This window comes from Leucopleurus acutus, assembly GCF_964270905.1.
Source record: "Leucopleurus acutus genome assembly, chromosome: 12".
Taxonomy (NCBI): domain Eukaryota; kingdom Metazoa; phylum Chordata; class Mammalia; order Artiodactyla; family Delphinidae; genus Leucopleurus; species Leucopleurus acutus.
Genome location: NC_139154.1, coordinates 12,105,834 through 12,129,568, shown reverse-complemented (window position 1 = coordinate 12,129,568; position 23,735 = coordinate 12,105,834). Strand labels below are relative to the sequence as shown.

At 54.1% G+C, this 23,735-nt stretch overlaps 1 protein-coding gene across 2 annotated transcripts; it reads left to right on the top strand.

Annotated features, from left to right (window-relative positions):
* Positions 1–7,964: 7,964 nt before the first annotated feature.
* Positions 7,965–22,153, top strand: CAPG (capping actin protein, gelsolin like). 2 transcript variants are annotated; one of them, XM_082852424.1, is made up of 10 exons: positions 7,965–8,023; positions 15,082–15,117; positions 15,279–15,451; positions 15,559–15,713; positions 15,904–16,071; positions 18,116–18,265; positions 18,612–18,704; positions 19,155–19,287; positions 21,313–21,401; positions 21,988–22,153. In XM_082852424.1, exons 2-10 carry the CDS (start codon positions 15,095–15,097, stop codon positions 22,051–22,053), a joined length of 1,050 nt encoding a protein of 349 aa, XP_082708550.1. In that variant the 5' UTR covers positions 7,965–8,023; positions 15,082–15,094; the 3' UTR covers positions 22,054–22,153. The 2 variants fall into 2 exon arrangements, with proteins under 2 accessions (XP_082708550.1, XP_082708549.1); XM_082852423.1 differs by lacking the exon at positions 7,965–8,023 and having other exon boundaries at positions 14,809–15,117.
* Positions 22,154–23,735: the final 1,582 nt, after the last annotated feature.

Below are 23,735 nucleotides of genomic sequence, written 5' to 3'. Positions count from 1 at the left end.
CATCATTCTCCGTTGAGTGCAGACTGGCTGACTCTTCAGGTGTGATCTTGCCTGTGTGATCTGCCTGCAGGATTGCTAAGGGGGCAATTGTGGAGAGAGAGCTAGTCATTTTTTAACTGCTTAATTTTTTATTCTTCTTTTTATCTAGGAAAAGACTCAACAGGTTAGAGCATAAGTCAGGAGTTAGTTTCAATTGCTTAGTGAACTCACTCCTGTAATTAGGTTCTTTTAAGAAACAGAAATGGGCAAACAGGAAAGGGGCAAAAATGCTTTCAGTCTTTTTTTTTTAATTTTAATTTAATATTGGAGTATAGTTGATTAACAATGTTGTATTAATTTCAGGTACAGCAAAGTGATTCAGTTATACATATACATGTATCTGTTCCTTTTCAAATTCTTTTCCTATTTAGATTATTACAGACTATAGAGCACAGTTCCCTGTGCTCTACAGTAGGTCCTTGTTGGTTATCTATTTTATATAGACCAGTGTGTACATGTCAATCCCAGTCTCCCAATCTATACCAGTGTGTACATGTCAATCCCAATCTCCCAATCTGTCCTCCCAACCACCCTTCCCCACTGTTTTCAGTCTTAACAGAAATACTTGGAAAACCAAGCCTTTGAGAACTTCCCAGGCAGCAATGGACATGCTTAGAGACCACCTAACCAGTACATATGACCCCTACTCCAGTTACCAAAGGGAATCTGGGCGTTCTACTTTGAATATCCTTTCTAGAGTTGTTTCTAATTTTTCCAAGATTAAATTTAGGAATATGTCTAGGAAGCAGCTGGTCTCCACCCAACTACAAAAGAATAAACTCTCACTGACATTACAGGGTCGTGGCTATACCGTCATAAACTAAGTATTTTCCTATCTACCTTGATGATCAGGGTCACAGCATATATGGCCAGATCAGAAAGTGTAAACTCTGAAAATGGGGTTGGAGACGGAAAGGCCAATGTGTTGCTGGCCACTGTGGTGTCACTGCTCCTGATACAGGTGTAACCTGAATCCTCACTTGGGAGCCAGAAATCAGCTGAGAAGAGGCTTCAGGAGAGAGACTGCCCTGGCCCCGGAAGGTGGGTGAAGTGGGGCCTCAGCACTGCTCATCCCACCAGACAGGCTGGACCCTTGAGCTCCTGACTGGCACTGAAGGGCTTGGGTAAGTCCCTGCTGTAGTGTCTCAGTGGATACTTACGCGACCCGGGAAGTTAGGACAAGAGTCCTGGCGCTTGACGCTGAGGTGTGAGCACTTTGCGAGCCAGCATACTGAATGAGAGTGCCCTGGTTATTACTTCCGGTCGGCGCCTCACTGTTACCTGGCTCTGCCATATAAAGCTGATGCCTGGGCGCAGGGCGCTGAGAGCGCTCACACAGCGTGGACCGAACATCCTGACCTATACCCCAGAACTCGAAGGACCCTGGCCTTCTCTGGGCTTCTCCAGGAGACCTGCAGGCCACACAGAGACCCCAACAGGCTTAGTCCTGCCTCAAGCTCCTCGCTCCAGGAAAAGGGAGTTCGCTCCAGGCGATGGAGGAGAGGGTCAAGGAGGCAGACTCTGCGTCCCTCCAAGGCAGCTGGCCCAAGCGTCCACCGGCCATCCCCTTCCCCGGCAGTCCCAGCCTGGTAGGGAGGGCGGGGCTCTGGATCGCTGAGAAGTGCTCGGGCCGGCGATCCCACGGTGGAGCAGTGTGTGCGGGGGCGGGGAGCCAGGCTGCGGGGAGAGAAGGGCCCTCTTTCCCACAGCAGGGGAGCCCACACCCCGCACCGGTAAGCCCACCTCGCCAGACGCTGACTTCCGGTCGTGAGCGCCACCCTCCCCGAAGCCCCGCCCCGCACCCACTGCCTGCTGGGATCTGTAGTTCGTGGGGGAGGGACAAACGCGGCCGGTGCGCGCGTTTGTGTCTGTGTGTTTGTGTGTCCGTGAGTGTGTTTCGAGGTCCGCTGTGGCGTCTCTGTCCTCCTGATCTCTCCCCCGAGGACCCACTGGTCCCGGGCTTGGCGCAGGAATCGCCGGCCACCGCTCCCGAGGTCCCGCCCCGCGGCCCACTCTTGCTGGGATTTGTAGTTCGGGCCTGGGTGGGGCCGCAGGTCGGGGTTCCGACCTGGGCCCGGCGTGGTACCATCCTTATTCCTGCTTTTTCCCGCGTGCCCTGGATCTGGACAGTAGACATGGCGCGGTGTCGCAACTCCAGCCGAGCTCCCCCTGGCCCTTCCCCCGGTCCGCCGCCCCCGCGATGTATATGCCGGCGCCTGGAGGACAAGACGCTAGATGCTAAACTGAGGCACGAAGATGGGCGCGCTCTGGCCGGGTGGGAAGGTAGGGAAAGCCAGAGTGAGGACTTGGCCTGGGAGGCCCAGCCCAGGCCTGCTGGGCAAGGCTGGACTAGGCGACAGTCCAGGGCCCTTTCAGTTCTTAAGAGTCTGCGATAAATGGTGTCTCAAAATGATGACCAGACCCGCCCAGGACTGGCTGGACACATTAGAGGTGATTACCCTATAGAGCTGACAGATAACGTTTTTGTCAAATTTAGCAACCCTACAGAAGGAGGCCAGGGAGGGAAAAGTACTCTTTTGACCACGAAAACCAAGAAATGGAGCGACACTGGCCCACGGGTTTGCTTTGAGGATCAAGTTGGGGGGTAGGGGCTGTGTGTGGAGGGGGTGTTTTGTAAACTGTAAAGCCCCGGGCATGGGTGAGGTGTTATCTGAACTCTGAAGCACTGGAGAAAAGGTGCTGGGCCTTCAGGAGCCACACTTTAAAGGAGAAGTTACACTTACTGTAGTTAAGTAAGATGTCCCATTAGGAGAAGCTGGGTCGTAGGTACGTGGAACCTCTCTATACAATTTTTTTAAGTGGGGTGCAAATGGGTCGAGCCAGGACGTAACCATTTATAGGTTACAGAGCCCTTTCATTTGTTGACAGCCTTATTGAATGTGCAATTCAGTGTTTTTAAATATATTCTCAGTTGTGCAATTGTCACCACAAACTAATTTGAGAACATTTTCATCACCCCCAAAAGAAACCTGTACTGATTAGCAGTCACCCCCTAAAGTCCTCATCCCCTCGGACCCTAGGCAACCACTAATCTACATCCTGTGTCTACAGATTTGCCTCTTCTGGACATTTCACATAAATGAAATCATATATGTGGTCTTTTGTGTCTGGCTTCTTTCACTTAGCATGGTATTTTAAAAATTCAGGTTGTAGCATGTATCAGTACTCTGTACTACTTCCCATTGTGGAGCACAGGCTCCGGACGCGCAGGCCCAGCGGCCATGGCCCACGGGCCCAGCCGCTCCGCGGCATGTGGGATCTTCCCGGACCAGGGCACGAACCCGTGTCCCCTGCATCGGCAGGCGGACTCTCAACCAGTGTGCCACCAGGGAAGCCCTGTATTATTTTTATAAATAAAACTTTTTTTTAAATTTTAAATCCCAGTATCTAGAGGATGAGCAGGGGTAGCCCCTTATGTGTGAAGGACTCAGAACTGGCACTAGCATTCAACGCCGAGAGCAGGATGGGCCTTGGGAGAGGAGGCGGGAGAGCAGTGATGTACAGTGATAGTTGGGAGGGGAGGCCGGGGGTCCTACCACCTCGCTCTGCATTTACTAAGGGAGTCCCGGAGCACGTTATTTTGACCCCAGTTGGCCTCCATTTTCTCATCTGTACAATGAGGATAATAAGAGGGCAAATGGGAGGATTAAATGAGAAAATCATATGAAGGACAGTGCCTGGCGTATAGTGCCAACACTCAAGAGTGTTAGCTCTTATCATGAACTTACAATGGCGTGAGGACCCAATGTGACCCTGGCCTTGAGGGGGTAAACCTGTCCTCTCGTGTCCTCCCTGGGGACCAGTCCCTCCTGCCCCAGTCACTCGGTACCCTCCCCGCCACCACAATGCTCCACCAGAGCTTCTCCTGGCCCGCTCATTCATGCTGTACTGGACAGTCCTATTTTCCCAACAGGTCACCAAGGAATTCTGGGGTGTCACCATCCAGGATGCCTCTGAGCACCCAGCAGTGATTGAAAAGAAACTTTCTAATCATGAGCTTTATTCAGAAAATATGGCCATCCAGACCCCCAGCTCTTCCTCAGAGAAGCTGAAATGATTTAGAAAAATTCACTGCAGATCAAATTTAAAGCCTAGCAGTGGGCTCTCCTGGTGGAGCAGTGGTTAAGAATCGGCCTGCTAATGCAGGGGACATGGGTTCAAGCCGTGGTCTGGGAAGATCCCACATGCTGCAGAGCAACTAAGCCCGTGCACCACAACTACTAAGCCTGCGCTCTAGAGCCCGCGAGCCACGACTACTGAAGCCCGCACACCTAGAGCCCGTGCTCCACAACAAGAGAAGCCACCGCAATGAGAAGCCCTTGCACTGCAACAAAGAGCAGCCCCTGCTCGCCACAACTAGAGAAAGCCTGCGCACAGCTACGAAGACACAATGGAGCCAAGAATAAATGAAATAAAATAAAATAAATTCATTAAAAAAAAAAAGACTCGCAGCATCCTGAGTTAGTGCCTTCAAAGGAATATTCTGGGGGAGCTGTGATATTGGAATTTTCAGGTATTGCAACAGATCCCTGCCATCCCGCCACTGCCCCGCCCCGCCCAGGCTGAGGAAATGCAACAGGTCAGCCTGATCTGCCCCTCTGGATTGGAGTCAGAGGAGCCAGAAGGGACTCCTCGTCTAGTGCTGCATTTTACAGATGGGAAGCAGGCTCAGAGAGGGCCATATGGCAGGGTAGTTAGAGAAGCCAGGTTGGGAACTCGCTTAGGGAGAATCCTTTGCAATTTCAGGAAATGCTTAGCCCCGGAAATCAGTCCATAGCCTGGGTCTATGGGCACAGAACCAGAAAGCTGGCCATCTTGGGCGGCTACAGACCTTGGCCAGAGCCCAAGTAGCCAAAGCCTGGAAGTCAGTCTCCGATGCCTTCCTCTCCTGGTTTATTTTAGCCAGATGTTTGTTTTAGAAGTAGGAGTTTATTAATCATAATGGCAGGCTGCACGTGTCTAGGCCTTTATTCTTTTCAAAGAGACTCCCATAGGTCATCTCATTGGATCCCCACAAGCCCTCAAGGTAGGAGGGCTGGGGTAATTGTCCTTGCTTCACACGTGAGGAACCTGTGGTTCAGAAGGTTTAAGTGACTTTCTCAAGGTGACAGAGGTTAGGGCACTGCTAGAATTTGAGGAGTTTGCTCTCTGTTAATTCAGTAAAAAAAAAAAAAAAAAAAAAATTTTTTTTTGGAGTGTCTCTTACCTGCTGAATGCTCTGCTGGGTGCTGGGGTCACAAGGATGACCTGATATGGTCCCTGGGCTGGAGGAGCTAACAGTGTGATGGGGAAGGCACACATGGCGGATGAGAGAAAGGGGTGGTGAGGGGACTTTCTGGGGTGGCAGAAGTGTTTTATATCTTGGTAGGGATGTGGGTTGCATGGGTGTTTGCGTCTGTGAAGACTCATTCAAACGCACACTTACGATTTGTGATTTTCACTGTAAATTTTACCTTAAAAATGCAGAAAGTGGAAGTGCTCTGCCTAGCATAGCCTAGCATAGCATACACTATGCCTAGTAGGGTCCTGGTGGGGCTCAGCTGTCCAGAAGCGGGCCAGGGGTTGACTAGGTGGCCCATGGATATAATTCCATCTTTGCTCCCAGGGTATGGCTGAAAAGTTTTCCCACCGAGTCTGAAGACTCAGATGGCCCAGTGGCCTGATGCCCAGAGCACCCAGGGAGGACTAAGGAGGAGGTCAGGGATTACTGCACATTTCGAGGAGGGATATTTAGGCTGAGTCTGTAGGTGACCAGTTGGTCAGAGGAGGGTGGACATGTGGGGCAGTTTCTAAGCATTACTCAGGAATGGAGTGTAGTCGCTCAGTGTTGTCCAGGTGGAAAGGAGTAGAACCAGGCTTTGAATTGCTTCCCTTACCCCAGGCCCCATCAGTGGGCCTTGGAGAAAGTCATGCTGGTTGGAATTTTCCAAGCTGCTTCCCAAGAAAGGAAAAGTCCTCTTACCACTGCATCAAGGGGCCATGTCCTAATCCTGATGCCTCTTGTCAGCCGACATTTGCCGGGGTTTGCCTGCTGTGCAGGGCTCTCTCCCTTCAGAAGCAAAAATGGAAGTGTGGACCCCTTGCTGTCCTCACTTCCGGAAGGCCTAGCCTCTGGGCGGAGACACTGGTTGGCCTGTTTTCCTCTGAATAAAGACAAGAAGGGTGGGACTTCCTTGGTGGTGCAGTGGTTAAGAATCCGCCTGCCAGTGCAGGGGACATGGGTTTGATCCCTGGTCTGGGAAGATCCCACATGCCGCGGAGCAACTAAGCCCGTGCGCCACAACTACTGAAGCCCGCATGCCTGGAGCCCGTACTCCGCAACAAGAGAAGCCACTGCAGTGAGAAGCATGTGCACCACAAGGAAGAGTAGCCCCTGCTCCCCACAGCTACTGCTCACCACAACTAGAGAAAGCCGGTGTGCAGCAACGAAGACCCAATGCAGCCCCAAAAAATTAAAAATAAAGAATAATAATAAAAAAACCTAGAAGGGTGAGGAGTTCCAGTTCTAGCACCGGCTTTGAGGCCAGACCAGCCTAGATTAGAATCCTGGTTCTGCTACTGAACTAGCAGTGTGACCCTGGACAAGTTACCTACCCTCTCTGAGCCTCCGGGAGACTTCATCTGTTAAGCGGCATAATGACAAATAGTTGTGAAGACTGAACGAGGTCACGTTTACAGCACTGAGTACATAGTAAGCACTCAAGGAAGAGTAGCTGTTACAGCTTAATCCAGGCCAAAAATCTTAACAGTTGAGTGGGTTGTGAACGCTGCCTTGCTCTCGCCAAGTTTTCTGCAGAGTACTGTTGTTAGTTTCCCGAATACCCGCCCCACTTCCAGGTTCGTTTCAGAGCCGAGTCTCCCCCATGGCGGGGGTGGTGGGGGGAGGGGGAGACGACTATTGCGAGGGGCGGGCTCAGCAGCTCCCCCAGCCAGCTCGGGCCCCTCCCTCTGATTTACTCTGGGCGGCTTTTAGCCGCTCACGTCGGGGGCGGGAGCGGGGAGGGGAGGCAGGGCAGGGCAGGGCGGCAGAGACAGTGGCCGGAGCAAGTCAGCAGGGCGCAGGCAGGCAAGTAGCGCTTGGGGTCTGAGCACTCGGCGCCTGGGCTCCCCCTGTAGGGGTCGGAGGGGCTCAGCTGGTCGCGGGCCCCCTCCTCTGCGCGCCCGGCTCCCCCTTCTTCTCTTAGGGGCGCAGCTGCGTGTCTAGTCAGGTCTCCTCGTTTCCCGTAAGGAGGGGCGGGAGGGGGTGAGTCAGTGCTAAAGAGATGCTTTATCTTCCTCCATTTGGGACAAATTGGGCGTACCTGCTGGGGAGACCGGAGAGGGAGGAAAAATGAGCCTGTTAAAAAATAACTTTTAGAGTCTGGTTACCAGATAATGTGATTAATAACGTTAGTTATTGTTAGAGTTCCAAGGCGCTAGAGAGTCCTAGATTCTTTTAACTGACCTGCTCTTCTGTTTCACTGTTAGTTTGCAAACGTCTCCCACCCGCACCCACCCCGTGGTGATGGGGACACCTTTTTAGCCAGGTGAGCCTCCAGTGTGGAGAGAGAGCAGTGACTCCCATTCATGCTTGTGCCCTGCGGAGTCCAGAGCCCTAGAGCCACCCGGGTTTTGCCCCAGTGCAGACCAGAGTCGACGAACCTCGCTGGGGCCGGGTGGGGCAGGGCGGGGGCAGGGCGAGGGCGGGGCGCGGAGAGATGATCTGGGGTTTAACTTTCCATCCCTTCCCTTTGCTAAACCGTGAAGGGAGAGGGAATTCAGGCATTGCTTCGGGAGGTGCTGGGGTCCCATGGTAAATTCAGTGTTGGCAAGAGAAATCCATCTAGGTTTATTGAGCGTCTATAATTTGCTCATTAATTATACCATTTCATTTAATCTTCACTTTTGTCTTCATGCCCCTTTTACAGTTAGGGCACAGGGAGGCTCCAGGAAGTTAAGTCACTTGCAGGAGGAAGCAGAGCCAGTAAGTAGCCAAACTGTCCAACTCTTTCCATTCTGCCACGTTATCTGCCCAACCAATGGCTCTCGTGAGGACAAGACCCTCTTTTTAAGGCCATGGAGACACTCAGGTGCCAGCTAGCGTTTGTGTTCTTTGAAGAAGACATTCAACTTATCTTGTTCTGGTCCAGAAGTTCTGACACATGCATTGATTCGGTTCCACTGCTGCCCCCTGGGTGGGGCCTGACCCTGAAGGCTGAGCCTTGTCTCTAACTAGCCTGTTGATCAACCCTGGGCCAGGCCTGGCCTGTGTCCAGGACAGGTGGGACAGATTTCTGGACTCCGCTGCATCCTCTTGCACGGATTCCACAGGGCATGGAAGCTTCCCGTGCTCTGTCTCGTGCTCCCTGTGTAATCACAGGCAAGTCACTTGTGCTCTCAGGGCCTCCATATTCTCCTCTGGAAAGCGGACAAACGAGTTGGACCAGACTAGCTCCAGGGCCTTACGATGTGATGGAGGCAAGATGGCCCCTGGGTTGAGCCAGAACCAGGCTTATTTTTATTGCTGTCCCTCAGAGCACCCTGGGCCGAGACTGTGTGACAGTCAACATCTGGCGAGTGAGAAGCTGAGCAAGGGTAGATTTGAGAGGCATCCAGCATGCGGGACACAGCAAAGAATGTTTTCCCGGCCTCAGCCACGCCCCGGGAACAGAGATTTAACAACAGCAACAAAAAAAATCAAATGTATGCATTCAGGCGAGGAGAAAGGCAAGTCGAGAAGGAGGAAAAAGTGGTTCAGAGCCAGTGACCCTACCCAGGAAATGTGACTAACCCAGCAGAGGCTGGGGCCAGGCAGACGTGCCTGCCTCAGGCCAGTGAGCGGGGAACGTAGGCAGTCTTGGCTTTCCTGTGGTTTCCCTCGCAGGTCCCAGACTCAGAGCTGCCAGCCCTGGCTTGCAGCCGGTGGAGGCCACTGTGATGGGGCTCCAGGCTGGCGTCGCCTCCACCTCCCTATGGGGGTGTCTGAGGAGCCAGCCTGGCCGCACTCCCTGCTAGTCCCCTATGTCGCTCTCCTCCATCAGGGACTGCCTGCCCGCCCAGCACAGTCTACCCTTTCCTGCCCTCGGCACCAGCTGGGGAAGGAGCCCAGGGGTGGGGTCGATGGGTGGGAATATCAGGAGATAGCAGAGGGAAGGGAGAGGCTGCGGTGTGTGTGTGTGGGGGGGGGGGGGCTGGCTGGAAGGAAGCAGAGCCTGAAAAGCAGAAGTGGGAGGAAGCAGAGCTGCGCGGAGAGGTGAAAGTGGAGGGACGCTCGGCGGGGGATGGGCTGGCCGGGACTCTCTTAGGTGGGCAGGCGAGGGCAGAAACAGAGGCTCACGTTTCTGGAAGCCGCTTTGTCCAGGACTGGTGTACCCCACCTGCCGTCCTTTCCAGTCACTGGAGCCTCAACTGCCCGGGCAACGGGTGGACTGGGCTCAGCATAGGGATAAGGAACTCCTGGGCCGGGGCTTGTCCTGGCTTGTGGTGCCCAACCTCCTGACAGAGGCCACCGCACTGAGTGACCGGACACCTGAAGGTCCTCAGCCAGCCTGGAGGTGCATTCAGGTTTGAGGATACTTGTTCCTAAGACAGGATGGTGGCGTGATGGTAGATAGGTGGGCTGGAATGGCTGGGGTGGGGGTGGGCAGGCCTCACATTTGAATTTAAACTGTGTGGCAGGGTCCGTTTTTTTTTTCTGACCAGGATCGAAGCCGTGCCCTGTGCAGTGGAAGCGTGGAGTCTTAACCACTGGTGGCACGGTCCATTATTTTGCAAATTCAAGAAGACCCCAGCCCACGGTCCAGCCAGCTGCCTGGGGTAGGGTAGGGGGGGGTGCGGGAGCGAAGGTGGAGCCAGGAAAGGGTAGGAGTCCTGCTTGGTGTCAAGGGAGAGAACACTGGCCGAAGAGCTTCCAGGCAAGGCCTCTGGACCCAGCAGCTCCTGCAGATGTCCAGGTTCCAGGCTGGGAGGAGCTGGTGTCATTTCAAGTGCTGACACTCACCCCTTTCTCTTTCTAGGGGAGAAGGGCAGGGGCTGTTGCATTTCACACCTAAGGGCAAACCGGGACTGTGCGGTGAAGGGGCCTGTTGGGAATCAGTGGACTCGGGATCTGAGGAAGGCACAGCTAGCGGGGAGGACCCGTCATTCTGACAGCTGGCAAGCACTGCCGCAAAGGTCTGCATAACTGACCCCCCACTTCACAGTGTGTCCTCAAAGCCCGGCTCCTTCCTGGGTCAGGACCTTGGGACAGCCAGCAGGGCAAACATCCTGCCCCTACCCCTAGCCTCTGCTTTCTGCCTCCAGGGCTGCTCCTGCCTGTTGATTTTCCTGTGCTATCTCTCTTTTTTTTTAAATTTATTTATTTATATTTATTATTTTCTTGGCTGCATTGGGTCTTCGTTGCAGCACACAGGCTTTCTCTAGTCGCGGTGAGCAAGGCTACTCTTCGTTGCGGTGGGCAGGCTTCTCATTGCGGTGGCTTCTCTTGTTGCGGAGCACGGGCTCTAGGTGCGCAGGCTTCAGACGTTGTGGCATGTGGGCTCAGTAGTTGTGGCTCGCAGGCTCTAGAGCTCAGGCTCAGTAGTTGTGGTGCACTGGCTTAGCAGCTCCACGTCATGTGGGATCTTCCTGGGCCAGGGCTCGAACCCGTGTCCCCTGCACTGGCAGGTGGATTCTTAACCACTGTACCACCAGGGAAGCCCTCCTGTGCTACCTCTTAGGCTCCATCTGGTCTAATAACTGGAGAAAGTCCAGTTAATCAAATACATTCTCTGAGCGCCTGCAGGGTTCCAGGCACAGTGTAAGGTTCCAGCTCGATCCAAAAGGGCAAAATATGCCTCCTCCTCAAAAGGCCTTTATAGTCTAGTTGGGGAGACGGCCAGGCCCATAACCCAGCACGCTGTGGCAGAGTGGGAAAAAGTAAAGGCTTTAACGTAAGAGGGACAGAAGCAGCTACCTTTTGAGGTGGTGAGTTCCCCATCACTGGAAGTGGTGGAGAAGAGGATGGTGAGGGATGTAGGGGTTGGGAGGCAGATGTGGAAGAGGATTAACTAGGTACTAAGCCTCCTTCTAATGCCAGCATCTGTAATTCTGTGACATTCCCCACGTAGGGGAAGTTTGTCTGCGGTCCCTTGCATGTGATGGCTTCCTGCTCCTCCACCACCATCAGCTAGACCTTGAGACTCGCATGGGTTGTTCTTTATTTCTGTGCCCTTCCGCCCTCATTTTGCCCAGTGCCAAGCTCCCAACATAGACCCTGAATGGAATTGAATAGACCCTGTTGTGGGCTGCTTAAGGAATGCAGCAGTACCGGGCATGTCCCCTGCTCTGGTTGAGCCGTCAGGTCATGCTCCAAGACAGCCTGTAAGCAGGAAATGAAGGGTGTGCTCCTAGGTGAGAGGGCTGGGAGAACTCCCAGAGAAGGCCGAGGCCACCCAGTGTCCTCGAAGCCTCCTCAGATGGCTGCGGCTTGCAATGGGCCCAGAGGGGTGGTGGGGCTTGGATGGATGTGAGGTGGAGCTTCACACTGAGGAAGCTGAGGAGCTGTGGGCTTGGGCAGAGGAGCTGGAGGGAGAGGAGTGACAGGCCTATGGCAGTGGGCGCTTGCGGGGCAGAGCTGTGAGCAGAAGGCTGGTGGGCATCTTTACAGTCATCTGGAACTTCTCCAACACTGACATCCGGGCTCCACCCTGGAGGGTCTGGTTTTTATTTTCAAAGAATCAATTTTATTTACTTATTTATATTTGGCTGCATTGGGTCTTTGTTGCTGCGCGCGGGCTTTTCTCTAGTTGCGGCGAGCGGGGGCCGCTCTTAGTTGCGGTGCGCGGGCTTCTCACTGCGGTGGCTTCTCTTGTTGCGGAGCACGGGCTCTAGGCAAGCGGGCTTCAGTAGTTGAGGCACGCGGTCTCAGTAGTTGTGGCGCACGGGCTTAGTTGCTCCACGGCCTGTGGGATCTTCCCGGACCAGGGCTCGAACCCGTTTCCCCTGCATTGGCAGGCGGATTCTTAACCACTGCGCCACCAGGGAAGCCCCGGGAGTCTGGTTTTAACTGGCCTTGGCATTGGGATTTTTTAAAGCCCCCAGATGACTCTGATATGCAGGCAGGTGTGAGATGCTGGTCTGGACAGTTAACTGGCAGCATAAGAACCACCTAGAACATAGTTCAAAATGCAGATGCCCATCCTCACTCCAGACCTGTGGAATCAAAATCTTCAGGCTTGGGCCTCGATGTTTTTATAAGATCCCAAGGTAATTCTAACCGGCGGCCGGGCTGGAAAGCCAAAGTGATGAGGGCCAGGCTGCCAACCCCTCTCACCTAAACACTCCACTGGTTCTTGGAGGCCTGTAGCCCCGCAAGTGGGCTGCCTGCTTTTGAGTTATGGCCTGAGCTCTCAGGTCGGGACACAGAACAAAAAAATATGGGAATCCTCCGGCAGTCCAGTGGTTAGGACGCCACGCTTCCACTGCAGGGGCGCGGTTCAATCGGTGGATGGGGAACTAAGATCCTGCATGCCGTGTGACACGGCAAAAAAAAAAAAAAACGGTAGACAGCTGACAGTTGGCCCACTTGTTCACGCCATCTCTGTCCACGAGCTCTCCTCACTGGCTTGGTCTTGGGGGTGGCCACGTCACCACTTCAGGCCTGAGTCGCAGGCTGAGCTGTCCGTTACAGGGGATGTGGGCACAACATGTGACCCTATGTGGGATGGAGAACCATTAAAGGTTCCCTCCTCCAAGCCTCCCCCTCGCTGCCTCCCCTCTACCTTGGGGAAGTGTGGTTCCAAAAAATGCCTTCAGCTATGTTTTAAGTTAGGAAGGAAAAGGAAAGTCAGTTTCACCTGGTATTTTACACCCATGGCCACTGCTCCTGTTTCCCCCTCTGTTTCCTACTCAGACTCAACATCCTCTGCTCTCCCGTCCATCCCCCAAAGATTGCCCTTTGCCCTTCCTGCTTCCCCAAGAGTCTCCTAATGGTGCCTTTTAACCCTGAAGTTCCCCAGGTCCTTCCCTTGCACCACTGGGGCTCCCTGTTAGCTGCACAGCATGTACTGGGTGGCAGTGCTTGCTGGTGTGGGCTCTGCATTTGCAGCCAAAGAAAGAAACCCTCTATTCATGGGAACGTAGGACAGAGAGTGAGTGAAGCTATGGCTACTACACTTGTGAAATTTTTTAAAAAATAGTATTTTTTAAAAATGCTTGCCTTTAGCACTTTGTTTTTTCCCTGAATAACTTCTGTCTAAAAAAGGTTGCTCTTACTGACCTACAGAATAAAGATGATATTCATCATCCTGGCATTTGAGAGGAGCTGGGCATACAGATGTGATACCTGAGACACAGACGTAGAGAACAAACGTAGGGACAGCAAGGGGGAAGGGGGGGTGACATGAATTGGGAGATTGGGATGGACGTATATACACTACTGATACTATGTATAAAATAGATAACTAATGAGAACCTTCTGTATAGCACAGGGAACTCTACTCAGTGCTCTGTGGTAACGTAAATGGGAAGGAAATCCAAGAAGGAGGGGATATGTGTATTCGAATAGCTGATTTCACTTTGCTGTACAGTAGTTACTAACACAACATTGTAAAGCAACTATATGCCAGTACAAATTAATCAAAAAAAAAAAAAAAAAAAAAAGAAGTGATAGCTGATGCCTGGGAACACGGGGCGGGGGTGGAAATTCCCTAGGGAGGGAGTTTAGTATTAGAGAAGGCACTAAGTCTAATGATAGCTGTAGCTTTTTTTGTTTTTCTGAGATTTTTTTGTTTGCTTTTGGTAGATGCCTTTTATCAGGTTAAGGAAGTTCCCTTCTATTCCTAGTTTGCTCAAAGCTTTTTTTTTTTTAATCAAAAATGGATATAGAATTTTTCTAAATAATTTTTCTGTATCTACTGAGATGATTTTATGTTTGTTCATGTGGCTTGTTAATAGGGTGGATTACATTGATTTTCAGATGTTAAACCAACTTTGCATTCCTGGAGTAAACCCTGTTTAGTCATGATGTTTTATCTTTTTATATATTTCTGAACTCCATATGCTAAAATTTTGTTAATATTTTTTTTCTGTGTTCATGAGGGATCTTGGTCTAATTTTCTTTTCTATAATATATTTATCTGGTTTTGTTATATCAGGAAAATGGTGGCAGCATGGGATGAGTTGGGAAGTGCTCTCTTGTTTTCTAGAAGAGTTTGTGTAGAATTGGTATTATGCCTTCCTTAAGTTTTTGGTAGAATTTATCTGGACTTGGAATTGTTTGGAGGCAGGGGAGTTTTTAAGTACAATTTCAATTTCTTTAATAGATATTAGATGGTCATCTCTTTTGTTTCTGTGTTGGAAATTTGCATCTTTTCTTAATCAGTTTGTCTAAAGGGTCGTCAATTTTATTGATTTGTCCAAAAACCAGCTTCACTGATTTTCTCTATTGTTTTGGTTTTTGGTTTATTGATTTTAAGTCATTGACTTTAGACTTTTCAAATATAAGCAGTTATTGCTTAGAGAGATGTATCCCAGCCTCATGCAATGCCCAGAGTTAGGAGTCTGGAAGCAGAAGAGGTCACAGCAAGGGGAAGACACTGGCCCAGGGCCAGAGACTCCTAGTGCTTTTTACTAGTCACTGCGTGATTTGGGACTTAGACTCTCTGAGCCTGAGTTTCTTTGCCCGCGTAATGGAGCCAGGGATAATCTCCTCTTGAGCTCTTGGAGATGAATTAGTTGAGTATGAAAGCACTTGGCCACCCGGAAGGACCTCCCCAGACCAGTGTGAAGGCTGGTTGTCATGGGGCTTCCCTGGTGGCGCAGTGGTTGAGAGTCCGCCTGCCGATGCGGGGGACACGGGTTCGTGCCCCGGTCCGGGAAGATCCCACATGCCGCGGAGCGGCTGGGCCCGTGAGCCATGGCCGCTGAGCCTGCGCGTCCGGAGCCTGTGCTCCACGACGGGAGAGGCCACAACAGTGAGAGGCCCACGTACGGCAAAAAAAAAGAAAGAAAGGCTGGTTGTCATGACATTTGTAATAGTAATGGCTTCTTCTGTCTTTCCAGATCCGGAGACAGCATGTACTCACCCATCCCCCAGAGGTAGGCTATGCACCCCGTTCCCTTCATCCCTCCCCTCTTCTCTTCCAAGGGCTGCCCCTCCTCACCCCCACACCGCAGTCCCCAGGCCTGCCCAGGTCTCTCTGCTCGTCTCCTCACCACCTGTGGGCCTCGGCCACCACCAACCCTCCCCCCTCCCGCAGTGGCTCTCCGTTCCCAGCCTCGGTGCAGGATCCCGGCCTGCACGTATGGCGGGTGGAGAAGCTGAAGCCGGTGCCCGTGGCCCCTGAGAACCAGGGCATCTTCTTCTCGGGAGACTCCTACCTAGTGCTGCACAATGGCCCGGAAGAGCTCTCCCACCTGCACCTGTGGATAGGTAAGTAAGAGAGGGCTGGGAGGACTGGTGGGGGGACTGGCCCGGGCAGGGGTCGGGGCTGGCAAGGGTCTCACGGGCCGTGCCCTGCCACCTCCCACTCGCCCCAGGCCAGCAGTCGTCCCGGGATGAGCAGGGGGCCTGCGCCGTGCTGGCCGTGCACCTCAACACCCTGCTTGGGGAGCGGCCTGTGCAGCACCGAGAGGTACAGGGCAATGAGTCCGACCTCTTCATGAGCTACTTCCCACGTGGCCTTAAGTACCAGGTTAGAGCCCACCTCCCGTACCCCAACCTGCGGTTGCTCTCAGAGTCGGGACCCCTTCCAGCTGGTCCTTACCCTGCAAAAGTCCCAGACCCACACGGGGCTGGGTCCTCCCCACCTTTCTGCCTGCCTCCCAGTGGGATGGGGTGTGGAGCGCTCGGGCCTCCATTCAGGCTGGCCATCTGGGCTGCAGGAAGGCGGCGTGGAGTCAGCATTTCACAAGACGTCGCCAGGGGCCACCCCAGCTGCCATCAGGAAACTCTACCAGGTGAAGGGCAAGAAGAACATCCGTGCCACCGAGCGGGCACTGAGCTGGGACAGCTTCAACACAGGGGACTGCTTCATCCTGGACCTGGGCCAGGTGGGTAGGCAGGGTTGACTGAGCACCCACCTGTGTTGGCACTGTGTGTGTGTGTGTGTGTGTGTGTGCGTGCGTGCGTGCGTGTGTGTGTGTGTGTGTACGCGCGCGCGCGTGTGTGTGTGTGTGCATGTGTGTGTTTTGGCCGTGTCTTGAGGCTTCTGGGATCTTAGTTCCCCAACCAGGATTGAACCTGGGGCCACAGCAGTGAAAGCGCTGAGTCCTAACCACTGGACCCCCAGGGAACTCCCTGGCATTGTGGGGTTTTTTTTTTTAGGCAGAGGTCTTCTTAGAAGCCCATATGATTTAAATTTATTTATTTATTTATTTATGGCTGTGTTGGGTCTTCGTTTCTGTGCGAGGGCTTTCTCTAGTTGCGGCGAGCGGGGGCCACTCTTCATCGCCGTGCACGGGCCTCTCACTGTCATGGCCTCTCTTGTTGTGGAGCACAGGCTCCAGATGTGCAGGCTCGGAAGTTGTGGCTCACGGGCCTAGCTGCTCCACTGCATGTGGGATCCTCCCAGACCAGGGCTTGAACCCGTGTTCCCTGTATTGGCAGGCAGATTCTCAACCACAGGGAAGCCCCAGCATTGTGTTTTAAAAGGTCAGGGACCAGGAGGCCAGGGCAAAGGGAGAGGGGCTGAGAAGCTATAAGCCCATTCCTAGTGGGGTCACTGCAGCCGTTACAAGACATCCCTGTATTTCTTAGGACAGAAACCTCCCTCTGCTGTCTGGCCATCGCCTCTAACACTGGAGCCTACTCTCTCCTACTCCTGGATCCTTTGTAGCTCCGAGTTAAGCCGCCTCCCAGCCCATGCGTTAATCACTTCGCTCATCCCTTCCCTCCGTGAATCTATGTGTCTGCTCTGAGCCAGCACGGGGACCACAAATTGCTCACCCAGGGCAGGCAGCCAAGACGGGCCTGTCACTGGCTGTAACCCATGGCAGGAGGTGATGAGGGCCCTCTTAGGGGCAGTGGCCTGTGCTGGGGGAGCTGGAGGCAGGGAGAGGCCTTCTAGCCCAAGCCCAAGCCGTTGTCCCAGGGAGGCGCCATTTGACTGGACCCTCACGGAGGGGAAATGCCCTTCCAGGCGAAGATGATGGGTAAGCCGAGGCACTGAGACAGATAAGGGTGCAGACATGCATGTGGACAGCAGGGAAGGATGTAGCCTGACCGGGACCCAGGGTGGGAACAGGAGCGGCGGGAGTGGAAATTGCTAAGGAGCTGAAATCCAGGGCGGGAGGAGATTGATTCTCTGAGGGTCTGGACCGCATCTGTCGTGCTAAAGATTTGGGACAGGAAGAGCAACCCAGATGCTCTTTGGAAGTAGGACTGGAAGCAGTGAGATATAGAGGCAGGGGACCCGCTCAGGAGGGGTGATGAGGGCCGTGCCTGGCGGGGGTGCAGAGGTGTGTGAGATACTGGGCCCAGGGATGTCATTCACCCATTCATTCATTCAATAAGTGTTTATTGTAGGCCTAAAGCTGTGCCCGTTTCTGTTTTGGCACTGGGCATACAGCAGTGGGCCAAGCCAAACAAAACAAAACACTCATGCCCTAAGGAGGCTTACTTTCTAGTCAGGGAAGATAGATTATAAACAAGATAAAGATGTTTCAATATATGACCCAAGTAATGTGGAGAAAGATGCGGGGCAGAGAATCGCTCTTGCCAAAGACTGTCATTCCTGTGCCCAGAGAGGCCTTGGTTCCCCTCTGCCTTCCTTTTTTTTTTTTTTTGTGGTACGCGGACCTCTCACCGTTGTGGCCTCTCCCATTGCGGAGCACAGGCTCCGGACGCGCAGGCCCAGCGGCCATGGCTCACGGGCCCAGCTGCTCCGCAGCATGTGGGATCTTCCCGGACCGGGGCACGAACCCGTGTCCCCTGCATCGGCAGGCGGACTCTCAACCACTGCGCCACCAGGGAAGCCCCCCCTCTGCCTTCTTGATTGTCTTCGATCGTCTTGCCTCAGAGGGCAGTTCTGCGGACCCTGTGAAGGGCAGGATGCAGGCAGTTGGCTCTAACCCGTGCCTCCCCACTTCCCTCCAGAACATCTTCACCTGGTGTGGTGCAAAGTCCAACATCCTGGAGCGTAACAAGGCACGGGACCTGGCGCTGGCCATTCGGGACAGCGAGCGGCAGGGCAAGGCCCAGGTGGAGATTGTCACCGATGGAGAGGAGCCTGTCGACATGATCCAGGTTGAGAGATGTGGGGAGGGTAGCTCTGCTTGGAAGCCACCGAGAGGGGCAGTGATCAGCTGGCGGCACGAGGGTGATGGGTGGAGGGCTGTGAGGGCATCTGCGGTGCTGCTCAGGGCTTGGCTAACTCATCGGGTGCCTTGGTGGGATTCAGAGTCAAGTACCCCTCGGGACGGAGGGACTGGTGGCCGGGCAGGAGGACCTAGCCCTCCCCACCTCTGCCCAGCGCCCTTGTGCAGACAGAGTTTGTCCCACTGGGGCGGTGGCCCTGGCTGTGATGGGTTGGGAAGGTCCAGGCTGAGTGCCCAGGAATCCCTGGAAACGTGGCCTGCCCTGACCCCTGCAGGTCCTGGGCCCCAAGCCCGCTCTGAAGGAGGGCAACCCTGAGGAAGACCTCACAGCTGACCAGACAAACGCCCAGGCTGCGGCTCTGTATAAGGTGGGCGCCCCAGGCCTGCCCTAGGACCAGGCGGGGTACGATCCTGGCGCTTGTGGGGCTGAAAGGAGGGGAGAAAGCAGTGGGAGGCTGGGCCAGGCACCAGGGTGGTTTGTCCAGGGCTTGGAGCGAGGGTAGGATGGGAAGTGAACGGGTGCTGGAGGAGATGAATGCCACTTCGCTTCCGGCCCGTTCTTGGAGAAGGAGGTTTGAAACAAGCCCACGCTGAGTTTACTTTGTGGGATTCTTTACCTTCACTCGTAATGGGGAGTCTACTTAACTTCCATGAATTCTGGGGCACTGTGAGGCGGTGGTTGCGCCTGAAGTAGGGCTGGGGGTCGCCCAGGATTTGCCTGTCGTGTTTCCTCCACCTCCGGTCTGCTGCGTGGCCTGGGGCGGTGGGTGGAGCCGCAGCGGGGAGGAGGTGACACGGCACTGCCCATCCTCTCCCAGGTCTCTGATGCCACTGGACAGATGAGCCTGACCAAGGTGGCCGACTCCAGCCCCTTTGCCCTCGAGATGCTGATACCCGACGACTGCTTTGTGCTGGACAACGGGCTCTGCAGCAAGATCTACATCTGGAAGGGTACGTGTGGCTTCTGCACCCCAGCCTGAGACCCCTGCAGCCGCTGACCGGGCAAGGCTTCCCGCGGGAGGGCTCAGCCGACCCAGAGACGGCTGACTCAGGGAGCCTCCGCGGCTGTGGGTTTTCTCAGGGTTTCCTGCTCCCAGCCCAGGCAAGGGTTCTGCACTTTTAGCCTGCCTCCGAATCACCCGAGGGCCTGTTAACACCCACAGCTGGAAGCCACCCCTGAGATTCTGATGCACGAGGTCTGTACCAGAGCCTGAGAATTTGCACGTCTAACCAGCTCCCAGGCCTTGCTGCTGGTCCAGGGACTGCGTGTTGAGGGCCACTGTCACAGAGCTCTCCTAGGCCTTTGGCTGCTGGGACCCCAGATCCTGCCATTCTGCCTTGGGGTGTGAGAGCTCGATTTTAGATATGAAATCCCACCTTATGCAGTGGGTAGAGAACTGGTAGAACTTGTTTTTCCAAGAGATTGGGTTGGCTGGGAATGAAATACTGTTGTGTGGAAGCCTGTTTGCTAGCTCCAACTCCGAAAATGTAACAAACCTCTGAGTCTCTGAGCAGTACCGGGAGCCTCCTTACTTCTCTGTGCTTGTCTTTTTTCTTGAACGTGTCTCACCTCCCTGCCCACATTATAAAGCTCTTGAAAGCAGGAACCATATGGTCTCTAGTGTCCTGACGAGATAGCATGTGCTCAAGAAATATTTGTGGGGTCAACCAAGGCCAAGAGAAGTTCCCAGCCAGGAGGATGGAGAAACGTTAGGTGTTCTAACTTGGTAGCTACTAGGCAGGAACACTCTTGCCTCAGGAAGGGCCAGGAGTGGCAAGCAGTAGGGCAGCTTTCTAAGAAGTAAGGCGGTCGGGTGGGGGAGCACTGTGCTTCTGGGGCTGACTTTTCCCTCCTGCCTCTGGGTACCTTCCCACAGACCCAATGGGGTGGGCGTGGTGCTCCCAGATGCCCACGGAAGTGTATTTAACCCCAAGCAAAGAACCAAGACACCGGGACTTCCCTGGTGGTCCGGTGGCTAAGACTCCGCGCTCCCAATGCAGGGGACCCAGGTTCGCTCCTTGGGCAGGGAGCTAGATCCCGTACGCGCAACTACAGAGCCCGCACGCAGCAACGAAGATATCCAGCCAAACAAATGCATATTTAAAAAAAAAAAAAAGAACCAAGAAACCAGTGGAGAAACAGGAAACTTGGGAGCAAGGAAGAGAAGTATTTCGTAATCACAAAGGAAGGATACAGCACATTAATTTCAGACACGTTGTCGCTAACTAGATTTTCATAGCCTGGCTGGAGAGCCAGCCACAGTTCACAACATTGTCTCTCTGGAAAAGCACCTCCAGCTGGAGCGCAGTTTGGTTAAAGGGACTGCCTGCAGGCAGGAAGGGAGGACGCTGCTGTCCCTTTTTATCGGCTCTTAGTTGGCATAACTATTAGGCCGATGTTGGCATCTGGCTTTGTGGGAGTAAGATTACAGTCAATCACATCCTTTTTTTTGTCCAGTTGCATTTTGCAAAACAACAGTTGATAACAGTGCAGTTGACAGACTCAAAAGGCGAGGGGCCCTGGAGTGGGAGAGAGGGGCCTGAGAGTCTGATGCCAGGGAAACATTAGTTCTCCCTGAATATCCCTAGGGCCCTGGCCCTAGCAGAAGGCTTTGATGATTGGAACGGGCAGAGGGCAGTTTTCATCTGGAGCTGCCAGGTTGGGAGGGGCTAACCTCCCCCCTCCAAAGAGCCCCCTGAGTGTTCTTAGTGCCTCCTGGTCCATTTATTTTAAAAGGAGCCAGCTATTCTCTGAACCCCCTTAAGTCTCCCTTGAGAGAAGTGGGGTGTGGGCTAGAGAGGGCACCTTCTCTTTTACAAAATCTCCTCCTGGGAATTCACTGGTGGTCCCGTGGTTAGGATTCTGGGCTTTCACTGCTGGGGGCCCTAGTTCGATCCCTGGCCGGGGAACTTAAGTTCCTGCAAGCCTCGCGGAGCGGCCAAGAAATAAAAAAAGGTCTCCTCCCTACGATCCAGGGCGCAAAGCTAACGAGAAGGAACGGCAGGCGGCCCTGCAAGTGGCTGAGGACTTCATCGCCCGCATGCGGTATGCCCCGAACACTCAGGTGAGGAGCCTCCCTTCCCCCCAGCGCCCTCCTCCTGGGGCTCTTCCCTGGCCTCCTGCCTCTCAGACTGGACAAGAAGGGCGGGAAAGCCTGGGGCACAGTCAGAAGCAGTCAGGCCTCCCTCCCAGACCCACCCAGCGGGAAAGCCCTTCTCAATCCTTCCAAGCTTTACAATACATGATATTTTCTAAGAGGATGTTTGGGCAGTGCTCCCCCGGGAGCCCAGCAGGTCTGGTACACCTCTGGGGCTTGTGCGTCTCCTCTGGGCCGAGGTCCCTAGCTGGTTCTGCCCCTGCTCATCCCAGCACGGCGACACCACAGGTCAACCTGATGGGACCTGATAAGGCTCTTGTATAATTGGTGCCTCTGTGAAACCGCACCTGAGTCCTCGAAGCAATCTGTTTTCTCAGCCCGCGGCCCTGTAATCTTTCTCGTCTCCTGGCTTATCTGGGGAAGCATCCCTGGCCTGGATGGCATATGGACTTGGGCCTGGTGCCCATCACCCTCCTCCCTGGCTCCGGCCCTCCCCGGCAGAGGCAGAGGTGGCAACCTCGTGAGCCCGACTCCTCCCCTGCTGCTCCCACAGGTGGAGATTCTGCCTCAGGGCCGCGAGAGTCCCATCTTCAAGCAATTCTTCAAGGACTGGAAGTGAGGGCGGGCGTCTCCCTGCCCCCACCTGCTGCCCGCTTGCTTCTCCTCCAGCTTCCCGGTCAGTGCCGAGGTGCCCCCCGCGGATGATCAATAAAGGAGACCAGTGCCCTCTGCCTGCACCGCCTGCCTTGGGCTAATTCTTCCCGCTCCACCTAGTCATGCTGGGCGGAGTAGGACCCAGGGGACAATTCCACCACCCGTGAGAGGCCAGAGCTGGCTTTGCGTGATGAGGCAGAGGGGCCAGGAGTCCCAGTGGGCCTGGCAGGCACTGCTGTGAACCCAATAGGGAGGTGGCACAGGGCCAGGGCTCAGGATCACTTTCAGCCCGAGGTTCGGTTCAGTCTCACATTCCCGACGGGGAGAAGGTTGTGGCGGCGGGTATGGGATTCATCTCCATTCAAGCCAGTATTTCCTCAGGGGCCCCAATGATCCACTGCAAGGCAGCTTCCAAAGGATGTGTGCTCACCAAGCAAGAGCACAGCTCTGCACCTCTGTGCGGGAGGCCGGCTTGTCACGTCGTTGCGTCGGGTATTCGGCTGATGAGCTCAGGGCCACGTGGGGCCGTGGGAAAAGCACCCGACTAGTGTCCGAGGGTCATGGGGTCTGGTTCTCACCTGCCTCTGTTTGAGCCTGGGCAAGTTGCTTTTCCTCATCTGGGCCCTAGTTCATTCTCTGGTGTAACGGGGTAGTGGCTGGAAAAGCAAAGAGGCTAGGTAGCTAAATAGGCAGAGAATGGAGTAGCCCCAAAGCAGTCCCACCCTGGGGGACATGACCTGGCCGGGGTTGGGGGGGGCGTGGTATGAGCAAGGCGGGAGCTGCGTAAGCCCAGACCAGAAGGACCGGAGTCCACGAGGCCTGGCAGGGTTGCAGCCATCCTGACCCACTCTCACCCCGGGCCCTCCAGGCTAAGTGGCTTCTGAGCTCTGACATGCTGGCTCTTCCGTCCCATACAGAAATTCTGATCAAGTTCATCTCAGTGATTTTTGTGCTGAGAAGCATAGAGAAATCAGCTCCCCGTGCATCCCCCTGCTGTTTTCTCCACACAGAGATATCCCGGGAGTCCACTGGACAGCCTCTGCAAAGAGCGTGTTCCAGGGATGACTTTTAAAAGGGGAAAGAGTAAGGGTTGTACCAAATCCATGGTTCTGACCTTTTTAGGGTTGTGAAGCATTTTAAGTCTCTCATGAAAGGCCTTGGAAGGCCTTTCCCAAGAAAAATGCATAGATTAAGATTTTTGCATCTACTTTCAGAGCATTTAGACGTCCCCCCCAGCCAATCCATCAACTGAACTGCAACTTAATCCCTGGACTGTTATTGCGAACGTTCCCAGGTCCGAAGTTGTCCGGAGAGCATCCCACCAAGAGTGATGTGGGACAGGCTTCTGCAGAGGCCATTGGCCTCCCCTCCAGCTAGAGGCCCACGAATGCTGGTCCCGACTGTGCTGTGGGCTGAGCACTCACGGTCGAGGTCTGCTGAGCTGGCCTCAAGGTCTGAGCGAGGGAAAGGAATCTGCAGGAAAGGAACCGTTGAACTTGACATTCTGAAGTGGAGGCTGGGCTGCGTTCTAACCCCACCAGGCCCAGTAATCTTGCTGCCATCTCTGCCAGTCAGCTAAGCGCCTCGTCAGGACGAAGGAGGTAGAGGATTAGTTTAGGTCAAAGACGACACAAGGCAAGCAGCAGG

Bases quoted from the DNA above. Each gene is read 5' to 3' on its own strand.
- CAPG (XM_082852423.1), top strand. From the start codon at position 14,936: ATGGCCGCTGAGCCTGCGCGTCCGGAGCCTGTGCTCCACGACGGGAGA. The intron at 16,072-18,115 runs GTGGGTAGGCAG...ACTTCCCTCCAG, and splicing joins TCATCCTGGACCTGGGCCAG to AACATCTTCACCTGGTGTGG. The intron at 19,288-21,312 runs GTACGTGTGGCT...CCTACGATCCAG, and splicing joins CAAGATCTACATCTGGAAGG to GGCGCAAAGCTAACGAGAAG.